Genomic DNA, 17,441 nt, shown 5'->3' with positions numbered 1-17,441 from the left:
CTAAAGCTGATCCTTCTTCACATTTACACTCTGAAAAATAAAGGTTACAAAGGGGGGGGGGGGTTTGCAGCGATATAAAGAAGCTTTCAGTGAAAAATTATTTTAAATTATTTTAAAACAATTAGTTTTACCATTTTAGTTATATTATAACCATTTTTTTTTTCTCAGTGTGAAGAACATTTTAATAATCTGAAGAACTTCTTTTTTTTTCAATTATTAAGAACCTTTTTTGGAATGGAAAGGTTCCATGAATGTTAATGGTTATTTATGGAGCCACAGATGCCAATAAAGAACATTTATTTTAGAAGAGAGAATATCTGAAATATGGCAGAAGTAGATCATGTCTCACAGCGGGTCTCATTCACTAACTGCTCATGCATTCATGTCTGTGTAAGCGTATTTTCATAAAATCAGGATCAATAAAAAAAGGTAATTACCACATTAGGTAATATTTTTGGTTTTATTTTGATAAAATAGTGTGAGAGGATGCAATGGGAGGAGAGAGGTAAATGGGATCCAGGAAGGACCTCAAGCCAGGTCACCCAGAGTACTACTGCAGTTAATGTTGAAGCCCTGCCCACAAGGCTATTACTATGATTCATCAATAAGTTTGTACTGATTTTCCCCCTAATGCTGGGTACACACCAAAAGATTTTTTACATCTTATAAGATTTTCGAAATGTGATAGACCACAAACATTAGGACAAAAAAATCCTAGATTTAAGCGTTTTGCTCCTATAGTGTGTGGTGTGCCATGATGTGACAAAGACAGCACACCACACACAAACAGATTTTCAACCAGAGTCTCGACTGTTAACACAGGAAATCTCGCGAGACTTCAGAATAAGCATGGCGGGTGATATGCAGGAAGAAATTGCTATTGTTTTTGGAATGATTTTCACAGAAAATTCATGTGAAAAAAACCATTGTAGATTGTATCCACCATTATATATAACCGTTTATACAGAAAGATATTCATTCTTTATTGGATTTATTGTCTCTTTAGAAAAAGTTATTTAATCCCTCTATAGAACCTCACTGAACCCTTAACACTCAGCTTCCTGCAAGTGTGTGTGTGTGTGTGTGTGTGTGTGTGTGTGTGTGTAAGAATAACCGTGTCTTCCATCATCTCGCTTTCTGATTGGATATTGTTTTGTTTCACGTGATAATCTCCAGAACGTACGCGCGTTTGTTCTCGGAGTTCCCCCCACACATCAGGATTTCTGATCGTAAATATTAAACTCTCACCGCCTTCACGCATATCAACATCAATTGACACAATAGTAAAAGGTCGGAAGACCTTTATAGATTAGTAGTTTGTTCATATAAAGTTTTTGATTAGCAAGTAAATGTTCAGGAAATGCATAGTACAAAATGTATCTGTAACGGTAAACGGACTCTGCACGAAGCTCTTTTGAAGCTGTCAAATGGTGTCGCTATTGGATTATTGCTGCTCTGAGGCTACTGTTGACTGTTTTATCGTTGTTTTTTGAAGAAGCAGCAGCATTATTACTCTTGCCTCGGAGAAAACAACACGGGCATAGCGACAATTTTGCATATAAATTACTACTTACAGGGCTTGAATTACAACCTGTGGGCAGTTTTTCTACATCCTTTTGTGAACGTCGTTTAACCAGGCGGGAAATACATCGACCGGAAGTTGAAGCCGGCCGCGTGCCGCCATCTTGTAGCAGAACTTCACTTGCGTTAGCATTTCCATTGACTCCCATTCATTTTGGCGTCACTTAGACAGCGAATAACTTTACATCTGAGGCGTTTAAAGACTCAATTTGTCCATTATTTATTTCTAAAGAAACACGACAATGTATAAAGGGCTCCATTACCGTCTATGTTACATTATGGCCCCGTAGAAACAGTTTTTGTAAAAACAGGCTAACGATTGCGTCATAACCACTCGACTCTCTGTCGCACAGTAGAGAGATTACCGTACAGACAGGAGGAGAAGCTCGCAGGCAATCGGGGGGACGTCAAGGGAATAACATTTTAAAATAAATACTATACAAAATAATTAATCAGAATACTTACTCCTGCTCACTCACGCCAAAGAACTCTTTGCTCAAGCTTGCCGTCTCTGCAAGTTTAACGTTGGCAGTTTGCACGCACAGCTACTAGAAGATTTACATCTGTCAGACAGGTTGCTCACGTCATCAAGCTTAGTTTGAGTCGGTTTTAGAGTCTGCGCGTCAGGAACGGAAGTGCTAAAAAATCGCTAAAAATGGGCTTCTCTTGTCTCAATTGAGTTCCAATGAGATGGCTCTGTCCACTTCTTATACTGTCTATGCGTTTAACACTTGTATGCTGCACAGCGGGTCATCTTAAAAGTGCCGTCGGAGCTACCAATCTCTGTATAACGGGCGTTGGAGCCCTCTGCTGGTAGGGAATTGTAAGATGGCCGCTCGAACACTTGCGGTGGCTTCACTGCCTAGTGGCAGTTTAGAACGTCATGAGCCTATGGTCATGAGCTATCCAGTCATTATATAGATCAGTGGTTGGAACACTATTTATTTTGGTTTTGAGTGTTGGTGATACCAACTGTTTTTGTGTGCAGATCTCAGAGCCTAGGCTGCTTACAGAGACGCATTTTTTTGACGGCATGCTTATGGGACGGGCAGCTAGTGGATCGTTAGGAAAGATTAGATGAATGTGATCATTTATGTTTGGGCCTGAAATCGCTGATACAACCTGTAACAATGTTACAAAAGATTTCCATTTCAAATAAATGCTGTTCTTTTGAACTTTCTATTAATCAAACAATAATGAAAACAATGTATCATGATGTCTAAAAAAAACATTAAGCAGCACAACTGTTTTCAACATTGATTATAATAAGAAATGTTTCTTGGGCAGCAAATCAGCATATTATTATGATTTCTGAAGGATCATGTGACACTGAAGACTGGCATAATGATGCTTAAAATTCAGGTTTGCCATCACAGGAATAAATTACATTTTAAAATGAATTAAAATAGAAAACCACATTAAGTCTTGCTTGTGTCATCAGGTTCTGCATAAAAAAAATTATTAAAAAAAACACTTATCATGCATAGTCTAGGCCTAAATAAATGGTATATTTTGCTTCAAATAATTTTGAGAATGACCCACTTGTTATTACTCAAAGTTCTTACTGAATGTACTCTCAGATGAGGCCCATCTTTAGAGTAATTAATGCCTGTAAAAGTGACATTGTGTGTAAAACCCTGATATGGAGATGTTTGTGTGTGTGTGTGTGTGTGTGTGTGTGTGTGTTATGCAAATTACTAACAGTGAGCATGCAATAGTTCATTTTAGAATAATCTGTATTACAACAAGAGTACAAAAACAAATATGTATGCACCAAACTTGTTGTTAATATGACATTTTTTGTAAAAATAGAAATAAAGCTGGTCACCATCTGAATCAGCTTAGGTGGTCTAGGAAACTTTTCAAAGCATTAAAGATGCAAATGTGTTCATTCAGCACTACTTTTGCTTAACTCCATTGTACTCTGTTGAAGCACCACTAATCTTTTAATTTCTCAATCTTTCTCTATGTTAGAAGAGACAGCCTTTGAGGCAGGAGTGAGGGTGCAGATCCACAGTCAGGCGGAGCCGCCCTTCGTACATGAGCTGGGCTTTGGAGTCGCTCCAGGCTTTCAGACCTTCGTGGCTACCCAGGAGCAGAGAGTAAGTGAGCTTTGACCTTCACCTCAGACCCGCCTTCATCTCTCATTGCCACCACTATGTATTTGTCCTCATCATATTTATCTCATTTATACCTGGTATTAACATCCATAGGGTTATACTTTCACAAGAGCTCGGTGCTAGTAGCGGTATTCAAACCACATTCGAAAGTAGTCAGAAACAGATGCCACCCCATCTTATTGGTAGTGTAAATGCTAATGCATCCTGATGCATCACACACAACAGCAAAGGACCACTGAGTCACCAAACCAAAACAAGATCGACCAGGTTAATGAATGTGACCGTTTTATCCATATCAATGTGTTCAGGCTCCTTATTGCTCCACGTTTGTATTCTGTTTCACATGCAATCCCAGACAGCATGGTAACATTGATTCAATATTGAGTTTTGATCCAAACCATCATTTTGGTTGACATCAAAATTTCAATGTGTAAAGTGTGTTGGATCAGCATTGAAATGTTGATGAAAGGGAACAGCACACATGGTTGAAGACAGTGACATTGAACTAACAGTGAGTCTTAGTTTATGAGCACAAGATCTTGCAGGCATGTATCTGTGCAAAACACTACTGGGTGTTTCCCAATCAGTGGGGCGTTTCAGTTCATTATGAGCACTTTCAATGGTGTTACCTCATTTGTTCTAATACACTGGGGGTTTGGTTTAGGGGTGGGCCCTCATGATTTTAGGCTTGTTCGACTTCACGCAGCTCTGCGCAGACCGATCGGCGGCTGACTTAAAGCAGTGCATGCCGGTTAGAAATTTTGTCCGACTTGATACAGCGCCGACGCCACGTGACTGTGACGTATGCCATCCAAGTACCGCGAGAGCAATTCGAGAGTTGCCGGAGAACTCAGCCAGCGCAGCTTCTCAAGAGTGGCTGCACTGGGCTGCACGTGGGCTGATGACGACACAGCTGTTCCACGATTGGCCGGATTCACCGCATGACAACGATCACGTGTGTTTCGTGTTTATTCAAACACCTTTAGTTCCTCTAAAAAGCTCTCAAATCAGTTTATTATAACAGTGAACACTCTTTCCATGTCGTTGTCATATTGTGTCATGTTTATCAAATTAAAACTGCTTAAAAAACGTAGACTCCACTTCATTGATAGTAGCTTATGTTGAACTTTATTCTTGATCAAACAGACGCTGTATGAAGCAGTAGCCTACATAAAGTATTGAATGAAAATGTCTCTGAAACATCTGTGTATTATTTGGCAAATATTGCATTTATTTCACTGCAGCTGTGGTAAAGTATGCAAACACCACGTGAGCGGTCACCACGGGAACCAGAAAGTGTCCGACTTCACGTCTCCGTTTGCAGCTCCTCCCGCCTGCACGCGGCTACTCTCGACGATCGGTTACATCCAGCCGCAGCCGATGTCGAACACACCTTTTAGCAAGTCTTTTGAAAAACCAATTGTAGTTTGCACTAAAAATTGGCACTAATTGGTATACGCCCATTTTGGTTTTTAATGTGGGCTTCTCAGTAGTTAATTGATGCTTCCTTATTAGAGAGAAAACACAAGGTGCATCCTATACGGAAGTCTTATGTGTTTGACATGCATGAACTCTCCGAGTTTCAAACAATGGTGCATATAATGTATTTCTGTTTTTAGCATGCTTTTTACTTGCATTTTATTTATTGTTACTAAATCTACTAACATACATTAATTTTCCAAGTAAGTAAAGTGTTGAAATAAATCGCACAGATAGCATGGGAACATTAATACAATGTTGAGTTTTGATCCAAACCATCATTTTGGTTGAGATTGACATTTCAGTGTTTAAAGTGTGTTGGATCAGCATCGAAATTTTGATGAAAGCCAACAGCACACATGGGTGGAGACAGTGACATTGAACTAACAGTGATTTGTAGTTGATGAGCACAAGATCATACAGGCAGGTATCTCTGCAGAACACTAGTGGGTGTTTCTCTATCAGTGGGGCATTTTCAAACCACAATGGGCATTTTCAACCGCTTTACCTGATTTGCTCTAATCCAGTGGGGGCTTGGTTTAGGGGTGGGGTGGTTTAGCAAGTCTGTTGAAAAATGGTTGAAAAACATTTATTGTAGTTTGAAATTGGCCACTGATTGGTAAACGCCCATTTTGGTTTTGCATGTGCACTTCTCAGTAGTGTAATGCTTCCTCATTAGAGAGAAAACATAGGTGCATCCTATACAGAAGTCTGGTTTGTTGAAGCACCTGACATACTTACATGACTTCTCTAGCACAGTTTCAAACAATGGTGCATCTACATACTTAAAAAATGCACATTACTTTAGTAAAGTTTATTACGAATTTCCTGAATAAAGTTCTAACGTCATTTAACACATTTCTTGAAGTGCAGAAGACATGAACATGAGCAAGAAAGTTACACTGCAAACATAGCCCATGTCTTGCATCCATCAGTGCTTGCATGCAGAGCACATTTCTCCTTTAGTAGGAATGAAGGCCGACGAAGATGGACAATGAATAAATAGAAAGCACCCCCCTCCTGATAATGCTGACATTGATTATACACCGAGTTGTTGTCGACAGCATAATCACCTGACCTGGGACTTGATGATATCCTGTGCCTTATCACTGCTTAATCAGGTAATCATTCATATTCCTGAATCTGTATTAAATTTGAGAAATTTCCACTGAAACACAATAACAAAAAAACATCTTGTGTTTATTAAGAGAGTGACTGACATGGCTATTTTGTGATATTTAAAGAGATTAAGGTCTACATAAGGTGAATCTGCAGCTTCAAAGGGATAGTTCATCCCGAAATGAAAATTCTGTCATTATTTACTCATCCTCAAGTTGTTCCAAACGTTTATGAATTTCTTTCTTCTGCTGCACACAAAAGAAGAGAGTGAAGAATGTTGGTAACCAGACAGTTGAGGGTAGCCATTGACTTCCATGGTATTTATTTTCTACTATGGAAATCAATGGCCATCGTCAACTTTCTGGTTACCAACATTCTTTAAAATATATTTTGTGTTCAACAGAAGAAAGAAACTCATACAGGTTTGGAACAACTTGAGGGTGAGTAAATGATGACAGAATTTTCATTTTAGGGAACTATCCCTTTAAAGAAATTTTCATTGTAAAAACCAAAGTTCTTTTATTATACAAGATAAACGTGTTACTTGAATGTTATGCAGTTTCACAGAAATTGAACTGAGATATTGTTAATGGCTATTGCCCATAGGTGTTTGTTCCTCTTCATGAAGTCATGAGTTTAGCTCCAACACCTGCATGGAAGTTTCCATTGATCCCAATGACCTTGATTAGCTTGATTAGCTTCAGGTGTGTTTAATTAGGGCTGGAGATAAAATCGGACACCCCTGCCGTAATGATTTTTTTTTTATATTGAAGCATTAATAGATTTAAAATAAATAAATGAAATAATCAGAATTTAACGATACTTTAATCATAGTTAGAATATTTCGTGTTCAGCAACTTTTTTTAAAAAGTGAATCGTATTGTGGTTAGTATATTAACATTATTGAATGTGGCAACTGAATTGACTTGTTCTCGAGTAACATCATGCTTTCTTTTTCAGATTTCAGAGAACCCAGAGGAAAAGAGGCAGTAGTCTGATGTATGACAGATTTTTAAAAACCTGAACCGTTGGACCACCTGTAGTTATGACATCAGACTTCTGAAGCCAATTTTATTTTTAAAGGTTGAAATGCTTTTGTCCTATTTCTCCCCCTTTCTTTTTTAAAGAATGATCTTTTAATATATTTTTGTCATTGATTGATTGAATAAAATAAATTAACTCAACTGCTGGAAATGTGTCATTTATATTTTAAAAGGTTTTTGCCAAATTTTTGGTCAGGAATTTGTTGACGCATCATTGAAGTGTAGTTGAAATATTAATGTTGTTTCAACATTAACTTATTACATCAGATGGCAACATTGGCTGACATTCCTTTTCAGTTGTATTTTCAGTGTTTCAACAAAATGTATTTAGAATCAACATCACATTGTAACATTGATCAAGCCATATTACCAAGGATTATTTAAGTTAATTTCAGTGTTGATTCAACAGCAGTGATGTAGATTCAACATCATAGTGTAACATTGATTCAACAATATTACCATCGATTTATTTTAGTTCATTTCAGTGTTGATTCAATAGCAGTGATGTAGATTCAACATCTTAGTGTAACGTTGATTCAATATTACCATTGATTATTTGTATTAATTTCAGTATTGATTCAGCATTGGTGATGTAGAATCAATCATAGTGTAATGTTGATTCAACATTAACTGAGGGTGCAAAAATGATGTTGATAAAAAAATCACTTTGTAATGTTGAATCAATATTACCGTTGATTTTTGGTTGAAATCTCAACATTGCTTCAGCATTAACCGAGGGTGCAAAAGTGACATTAGTTGGGGGCCTTAAGCACATAAATGGGTAATTTCGCGCAAATTCATCTAAAAGCGCCAAATTTGGCACAGATGTAGCTCAGGTCATACCGAAATGATTTAGCTAGGGCGCCGGAGCCAGCGACCCTCGGGGCCAAGATGGCGGCCAAATCCAATATGGCCGCCGCCCGAAAAGGGTTCCGGCTTTAACTTTTGAACCACATGAGTTACAAATACAAACTTGATATGTTTTTCAGCTTAATTGATCATGAGAAACACATAGGAATGTTTATATTTATGACCCAGTATATCTGGACCCCTTGATCCTCCAATTCCAATATGGCCGCTGTCCAAAAAAGCAGTTTGGGCTGTAGTATGGGGCCTTACACACCATTGTTCGCGCAAATGCATCTACAAGCACCAAATTTGGCACAGATGTAGCTGAGGGGATACTGAAATGATTTAGCCAGGGCGCCCGAGCCAATGGTCCCTGAGATCAAGATGGCGGCCAAATCCAATATGGCCGCCGCCTAAAAGGGTTTCGGCTATAGCTTTTGAGCCAGATGAGATACAAATACAAACTTGATGTCTATTTTACCTTCTTTGACCATGGGAAACCCATAGGAATACTTACATTTATGATTGGGTATATCAGGACCCCCCAATAACCCTAAATTCAATATGGCTGCTGTCCGAAAAACGGTTTTGGCTACAAATTTTGAACCAAATGCGCTACAAATGAGGATGTGGTGTCTATTTTATGTTTATTGACCACAGGAAGTCCATTGGCATATTTATATTTATGCTTGTGTAAGTCTGGAACCTGTATTCTTTTCAAGACTGTGGTTGAAAATCCTTTTTTTTTACCACAACTTTGAAGGTTATTCTCAATGTTGATTCATTTCCTTATAAAAGTGAAATGGTTTTCAGTTTACCACAGGTGAATACATTTCAAAGTGTAATCATATAAGAAAGAATAAGACACAAGTATTATTGCAAGGCAATATTTATATTATATCAAATTGTTAAAATAATAATATAGTCAATTTTTCCAAAACTCTTAAAGGTTTGCTTAGCATAACAAAAAAACAGCAATAAAATAAAAAACAACAGTGAATTATCATTATCACTCACAATCACTGGATCTCTCATTGTCTTCACCATCATTGTTTGTACAAGCACCCTCACATGCACATATAGAAGTGCAACGAACTACGGCTTTACAGCACTTACAGTGCCCTCTACATGCTGTCTTGCAGCCACAGTGGAGGAGAATGGTGCAGGCTTTACTGGCGTCTCCGAGATTAGTCCAGTAAGGTTCCCAAGTCTTGCTCGTAGAGTCCCGAAACCATCCCCATGCATTGAACTCTGGGATATCTTGCTGGACAGCGGTTGCCTGATTCCAGTAGAAGCTGGCCTGCAGCAGTGCTCTTTTGATGTGCTGAATCAATGCAGCTTGGGTGGGTGGCAGGTTCTCGAAAGACTTGGTACCATTCGAGAAAAGGTGATGTCTAGCTTCATCTACACGGCTGGAACCACAGCTCTTGCTGTACATGATGATGACCATACGCTCCAGTCTTTGGACATGGACGTCATTGTTGATCTGTTCAGGCTCCAAGGTGAGGGTAACCAGAGATTCTGTGAGATCTGGTGTTGCCTCCCAAGCTGCCCATGCACTCTTTTTCCCATGGCACAGAAAGGGTGAGGTTGTGTCACAGCCTGTTAAAGCGTGGAAGAGTGGTAAGGCTAGTGACTTCTGGGGACCAAGATCCTTGCCGTCCTTCGGATGAGAAGTAAAACCGAGGTCCTGACTCTCTGTGGTCATTAAAAATCCCATGGCATTTCTCATAAAGAGTAGGGGTGTAACCCTGGTGTCCTGGCCACATTCCACACATTGGCCCTTACCAATCATGGCCTCCTAATAATCCCCTTACATTGAATTGGCTCTATCACTCTCTCTCCTCTCTCCACCTATAGCTGGTGTGTGGTGAGCGCACTGGCGCCGTTGTTCTGTGGCTGCCGTCGCATCATCCAAGTGGATGCTGCACACTGGTGGTGGTTGAGGAGAGACCCCTGATATGATTGTAAAGCGCTTTGGGTGTACAGTAGTACATATGAAAGCGCTATATAAATGCCTCATTCTATTCTATTCTATTCTTGCTGATTTCATGAGCAGGAATGTCCCTATAGTTTTTTCCACCTGCAAAGCCGATCCAGAGCTCTGTGAGGCCGAGTGTGTTGAAGAAGCGGATGGCAAGGATGACAACATCGCTGTCGACAGTCTGGACAAATGCCTTTTTATGGCCATTGGCCCCAGCATGTGCAAGATGCAGGATTATTCTAGTGCTTCTGGATGATTACAAGGCTGAAGGGCAGACATGTCATACCCTGGTCTGTTGGAGAGTACAGCATCTTTCTTGGTGGAAAGGAGGAGTTTACCTGACATGCCATGCTTGGTTATCTCTTCACTGATATATCCAAATAGTTAAATATATAACAATATATCCAGTATATACTGTATATAATAGATATATCCAGTTACATTTTGGAATTGGAGTTCTCCTATCTCCTTTAGTTCTTGATCCGGTTCCTCTGCGTTGGTGAGTTTGTGTTTTGAGGTTCTCCTCTGGATATGTGTCAAACACAATATCCAGTCACGTGACAGATTCATAGCTCATGTGTGACCTCACAAACCCAGCAATATTGGTGTTAACGTAGTCATGGAATGTTTTTTTAAGTAGTTGGCCGGACCATTTGGACCATGAGCTATGAATCTGTCACATGAGCTCATCATGTACAGCAAGACCTGTGTTTCAAGCCGTGTAGATGAAGCTAGACATCAGTCTCTCGAGAACCTGCCACCCACCCAAGCTGCATTGATTCAGCACATCAAAAGAGCACTGCTGCAGGCCAGCTTCTACTGGAATCAGGCAACCGCTGTCCAGCAAGATATCCCAGAGTTTAATGCATGGGGATGGTTTCGGGACTCTACGAGAAAGACTTGGGAACCTTACTGGACTAATCTCGGAGACGCCAGTAAAGCCTGCACCATTCTCCTTCACTGTGGCTGCAAGACAGCATGTAGAGGGCACTGTAAGTGCTGTAAAGCCGGAGTTCGTTGCACTTCTATATGTGCATGTGAGGGTTCTTGTACAAACAATGATGGTGAAGACAATGAGAGATCCAGTGATTGTGAGTGATAATGATAATTCATGTGAGAGACCATGAGAATTCACTGTTGTTTATGTTATTGCTGTTTTTTTGTTATGCTTAGCAAACCTTTAAGAGTTTTGGAAAAATTTACTATATTATTATTTTAATAATTTAACATAATAGAAATATTGCCTTGCAATAATAATTGTGTTTTATTCTTTCTTATATGATTACACTTTGAAATGTATTTACCTGTGGTACACTGAAAACCATTTCACTTTTATAAGGAAATGAATCAAAATTGAGAATAACCTTCAAAGTTGTGGTAAAAAAAAAAAGATTTTCAACCACAGCCTTGAAAAGAATACAGGTTCCAGACTTACACAAGCATAAATATAAATATGCCAATGGACTTCCTGTGGTCAATAAACATAAAATAGACACCACATCCTCATTTGTAGCGCATTTGGTTCAAAATTTGTAGCCAAAACCATTTTTCGGACATCGGCCATATTGAATTTAGGGAATTTGGGGGTCCTGATATACCCAATCATAAATGTAAGTATTCCTATGGGTTTCCCATGGTCAAAAAAGGTAAAACAGACATCAAGTTTGTATTTGTATCTCATCTGGCTCAAAAGCTATAGCCAAAACCCTTTCAGGCGGCGGCCATATTGGATTTGGCCGCCATCTTGGTCTCAGGGACCATTGGCTCGGGCGCCCTGGCTAAATCATTTCAGTATCCCCTCAGCTACATCTGTGCCAAATTTGGTGCTTGTAGATGCATTTGCGCGACAATGGTGTGTAAGGCCCCATACTACAGCCCAAACTGCTTTTTTGGACAGCGGCCATATTGGAATTGGAGGATCGAGGGGTCCAGATATACTGGGTCATAAATATAAACATTCCTATGTGTTTCTCATGATCAATTAAGCTGAAAAACATATCAAGTTTGTATTTGTATCTCATGTGGTTCAAAAGTTAAAGCCGGAACCCTTTTCGGGCGGCGGCCATATTGGATTTGGCCGCCATCTTGGCCCCGAGGGTTGCTGGCTCCGGCGCCCTAGCTAAATCATTTCGGTATGACCTGAGCTACATCTGTGCCAAATTTGGCGCTTTTAGATGAATTTGCGCGAAAATGTGCTTAAGGCCCCCAACTACATTGAAACAACATCACTTTGTAATGTTGAAGCAATATTAACACCATTGAATTGTGATTGAAATCTGAACATTATTTCAATATTAACCGAGGGTGCAAAAGTGACATTGATACAACATCACTTTGTAATGTTGAAGCAATATTAACACCATTGATTTGTGATTGAAATCTGAACATTATTTCAATATTAACCGAGGGTGCAAAAGTGACATTGAATCAACATCACTTTTTAATATTGAAGCAATATTAACACTATTGATTTGTGGTTGAAATCTGAACATTATTTCAATATTAACTGAGGGTGCAAGAGTGATGGTAAAACAACATCACTTTCTAACGTTATTTCAATGTAATCAGCGTTGACGCATCAACACTGACTCAACATTGTTTCAATGGTTACATGCTATCTGGGATGTTTGTATTTCGTCAACCTCCTCAGGCCCCATCCACACTACTGCATTTTAGTTTAGAAACGGAGAATTAAAATGAATACGATCTCCGTCCACACCAGCGTTTTAGCTGCGTATTAGAATTGATCTCCGTCCACATTAAAACGACTGAAAACGCAGATCACGTGACCATTCACCAACACTGGGCATGCGCATGCCAGTGTAAACCTAGAGACTTTCAAACATAGACTGTCAAAAAATGCTTTCAAACATCAAAATGTCATTTATTAATATGTATTTGTGTCAAAATGACATATAAACATCTTTTCCTATTCTATTTTGCCTGGAAACGCCTCTAACAACTTGCGTGTCGCATGAAAAATAGGTCTATTTCTAGCATGCACGCGTTTACCGCGCGAGCCACGCCTGAGACGTGGCAGTTTCTTACTGTAAGTTTAGCTGGTACTGAATATTACCTGTGTATACTCCATGACTGATGACACCCAATCATAGAGCCGAGCGTGAGCCTCTGCGTCATCGTTTCTAAAGTCCTCCGTTTTGACCCGTCCAGACTAAAACGCCCTCTGGAGATTCAAAACGAAAAACGGGTCGGCAGCGTTTCTAAACTTCTCTGTTTTGGGTCTCCGTTTTTGCCGTTTTTAGTGTGGACGGGAAGGTGCAAACGTAGCAAAAGGTCTCCGTTTCTAAACAAAAAAGCAGTAGTGTGGACGGGGCCTCAGAGTGCTCAATCTTAAATACCCCCAGTGGTGAAAATCAAACTTTTAATGTTGTTTATTTGTCTAAGTGGTGCTTTTAATATGCTTTAAGACAAACCATGTGCAAATTCATCAGTCAACACCATTCCTGAGTATTTTCTCCTTAAAACTGCAGTGAAAAAAAGACAGTTTCAAAAACACGGTTTGAAATCGCCGGTGTTTCATGACGTCACAAATATGTTGTAACCAATATTGTCAACGTGCGGGCGGACTTTAGCATATCATTAATATGCTGTGAAGCAGGGGAGTCTCGAGAGAAGGTTATCCAGGTATATTTTTCTGTTGATATGAACACTTATATCTACTCCACTTATTTTTAGTTATTCTATTGGGTTTTGTGCTCTCCACTTTGTTTTAATTTGTCTTTGTTGTGCTGATGCTGTGAAGCTGTAATATCTCTGTGACCTTGCTGGGCAGTTTGACAACCGTTTGTTTGCAATCATTTTCACAGAGTCAGAGTTTCACCACAGTGAGCGGAAAGCAAGCCGCATATGATTTGCATCTTTAATAATGGTTGGTTTAAAGGGCACCTATTATGCAAAATTCACTTTTACATGGTGTTTGAACAGAAATGTGTGTTGGCAGTGTGTGTACACAACCACCCTATAATGATAAAAATCCACCCAGTGCTTTTTTAAAATCTCCATAAATCATAAGCACTGTCTCAGAACGAGCTGTTCTCAGATTCGGGGCAATGTGACGTCACTTTGCACAGGCCCCGCCCACGACTGTTGATTGACACTGCAGTTTGAGCATAGACCCACCCTGAGTGAGCTGGACACAGTCCACCATTGCTTCAACGCCGGAGCAGCTGTAGACAAGAATGTCTCCTAAGCGATTGAGGTGTTTTGTTGTTGGATGTAAGAATGAACATAGCAATCTTCATTTACTCCCGTTGTTACTCGAGGATGGATCTGTACCAACTGTTCGTGATCCAGTCTCCGGAGCGACAGGCCTAACGTTACTGATCACGGCAGAAATGAAAGTGAGAGCGCGCACTTTATGACAGCTCATCGAGGCGTTTTTCCAGTTTATTAAGCACCCACTGAAAAGGTGTGTATATATTTGTTTACTGTTGGTTGGTTGTAACAAGTGTTTGTGTACTTCGCTGTGTATGTTGATGATAATGAAAGGGAGAGAGAGAGAGTTTATGGATAAGACTTTAATGCGCACTATGTTTATTAGCTCTTACACTGATATTCTGGAGTAAAACTAACACTTCATCTTTTTTTGTGATGTACAATAAACTTCATTGAACTCCTCAGTATATTTTGGTCATCATTCAGACGGGGTTTGCTACACCAGGCTTGTATTAATAGTGGATAAAAGCAGATGACAAATTAGTTATAACCGTAATCAAACTAAACGATACCTGTTCTATCTCCATACAGCAAATAATCTCTGGCTCTGTGGGCATTATTGTCCGACTCCGGGTCGAAATAAACAGCGTTACTGAGAGTTTCTGTTTTGATATTATCAGATGAGATTGTCCTGGCTCTGAGCGCGAGCTCATGAAGCTTCGCCCCCTGTGTCGGCAGCAGCAGTTAATTTGAATTTAAAGGGATACACACTAAAACGGTGCGGTTTTCTGAGCCCCAAAAAATGACAATTTAAACATGCTGTAAAAAATTATCTGTTGGGTATTTTGAGCTAAAACTTCACATACACACTCTGGGGACATCAGAGACTTATTTTACATCTTGTGAAAAGGGGCATAAAGGTGCATTTAGTATTTTAGTGCTAATTTAAAAGTTTTACACATTAAAAATATTCTGTTTTTTTGTGAAGAGTCATCTGTAGTCAAGTATATTGAGTCCCTTAATATAAATGTCAGAGAAAATTCCTCATGCACAATGGCTGCCGCCACTGTAGATACTCTAGCGTAGTGTAGTTTGGTGACCAATGGACTACAGTGTAAAACAAATATTTTTCAAAGTTGTAAATAAAACTTGATTGGAGTACATTTTACAAAACATCTTCCTATTTCAAAATGTCATGTTTAATTCAATGTGTTACTTGCCATTTCTTTGTAATTAATTGTGAAATTTACTAGCAATTTCTTGTTGCTAAATTTCTAAAGATTTAAATCATACACAAATTTTTTCAGTGTATACATACACTTATTATTGTGCTTTACCAGCAGAGACAAATGGGTGAATGTATAGCTGTAGAAGCAGAAAAGCTCTAAATGCAGAAAACAGAAAGATTGAGGAAAAAAATTGTGGAAATTGTGAAATTTACATAAAACTCAGAGACAATCATGCTGATCCGCATCAATAGATGGCAGTGCTGCATCTAATGTCATTGTGGTATCGGTACTTAAAGTACACAAAGAAGTGATGCTAGCAGCTAAAAAAAACTACTAAATGCACCTTTAATTAGGGTTGCCAACCGTTCCGTATAATACAGAATCGTCCATCAATAAAGCGTTCTGTATGAAAGCCATACGGAAATTAACGGAATGTAGTTTGTCCCATTCATGAAGGCGTATGCATATGGAAGTAAAATAATGCCAAATGTTTTTGAAACAAAAAAGCCTGTTGAATTGCAATACTTGAAAAAATAGGCATTGCATTAACCATGCTTGCATTTTAATGCATTGTATTTTTAGGGCTTGCATTTTTATGGGCTGAAATTCAACATGATTGAATATTTAAGCTGTGAATATTTCAATTCAAAATATTTCAAACACATTTTCATTATTACAAATTAAATAATCCATATTCACTTTTCATATTTCACTTCCAAAATGTTCAAACTGTTTAAAAATACAACCTATAATATTCAACAGGCAATTTTCGGTCCATTTTATTTCGCTTTGCAAATTCACTTCCACAAATTCAGTGGTTCAAATTCGACAGTAAATTCAACATTGACGACCAGGAACTGCAGGAAAAGCAGTAGATTACCGAGCATGCTCTCCATCTGCTGTTAGTCGACCTCACCAGCAGGAGGTGCAAAAGCACGGTTTGTTGACGAAGTCCGAGCAACAGTTAGAGCAATGACCATTAGAGAATGACCCAACTGGTTGAGTAAAGATGATTCTTTTTAAACAATGAAAGTCACAGAACAAGATGCCACATCACATTTCAGGTTAAAACAAGTTTATTTGGTGCTTCCTTGTTGCTGATTGTGCTTATGGATGATTACTGGTTTTGCTTAATTGTGCTAATTGTTATGTTTAGGTGGCTGTTAAACTGAAATACAGGCTAATGACAGTGTGCTTGTAATCTCAGTCCTCTAGTTAATTGCATTTGTCTGGTCATGGCAACCCCATTAGTGTTTAAAGCTGTTTTGGATGATACATATGCAGCTGGTGTTTCTGTCAGAGATTTTACAGTCTTCACCCTCCGTGTTATCTGAGAGTGTAAAGCCTTGTTTATACTTTCAACTGGTTCTGCAGCACAAGTCTCCGCTGCCTGCGCACGCACCTCCCCAAACGGACGAGGCGTTTATATTCGACGCGCTCGCCGATGTTGTACTATTCTGTGAAACGTCAGGGGGTGATTCAAGTAATGATCCTCTTAGCCATCAGGAATCAATGGTGAGAAGAACAAAGGTCCACACCGTGACAGTATTTATTTTAGTACATCACCACCAATACCACACTACAAAAAGAATCGTGTAAAATCCAGTAAACCCTGAGATTATTACTTGTGACATGAGAACAAAATATATGGAAATATATTTTGGATAAAAATATGTATGTAGGCTATACAACTAAATTAACAATCTCTTAAATATTTTCTAATTTCACTAAACATTTCATTAAGTTTCGTGGACATTTTATAATACATGGACCTTTATTTTTATTAAAATGGCTTATGTCTGCCATAGGCTCATTTTGTAAATGTAAGCAACTAATTTAAGACGCACAAATTGGGTGCCGG

At 39.0% G+C, this 17,441-nt stretch overlaps 1 protein-coding gene across 3 annotated transcripts in view; it reads left to right on the top strand.

Moving 5' to 3' along the window:
• asic2 (acid-sensing (proton-gated) ion channel 2) overlaps positions 1-17,441 on the top strand; it is a gene marked incomplete at its 5' end in the record, with an annotated part of 500,726 nt that overhangs the window by 445,029 nt on the left and 38,256 nt on the right. For all 3 annotated transcript variants that reach the window (XM_081369199.1, XM_081369200.1, XM_081369198.1), the window contains one exon: positions 3,556-3,683. In XM_081369199.1, coding sequence (XP_081225325.1) covers positions 3,556-3,683 — 128 coding nt within the window. The remainder of the gene's footprint in view (positions 1-3,555; positions 3,684-17,441) is intronic.

The sequence above is a fragment of the Scardinius erythrophthalmus genome (genome assembly GCF_964197995.2).
Source record: "Scardinius erythrophthalmus genome assembly, chromosome: 1".
Lineage (NCBI taxonomy): Eukaryota > Metazoa > Chordata > Actinopteri > Cypriniformes > Leuciscidae > Scardinius > Scardinius erythrophthalmus.
Note: the sequence above shows the minus strand (reverse complement) of the source record. Positions and strands in the feature narration are given on the sequence as shown.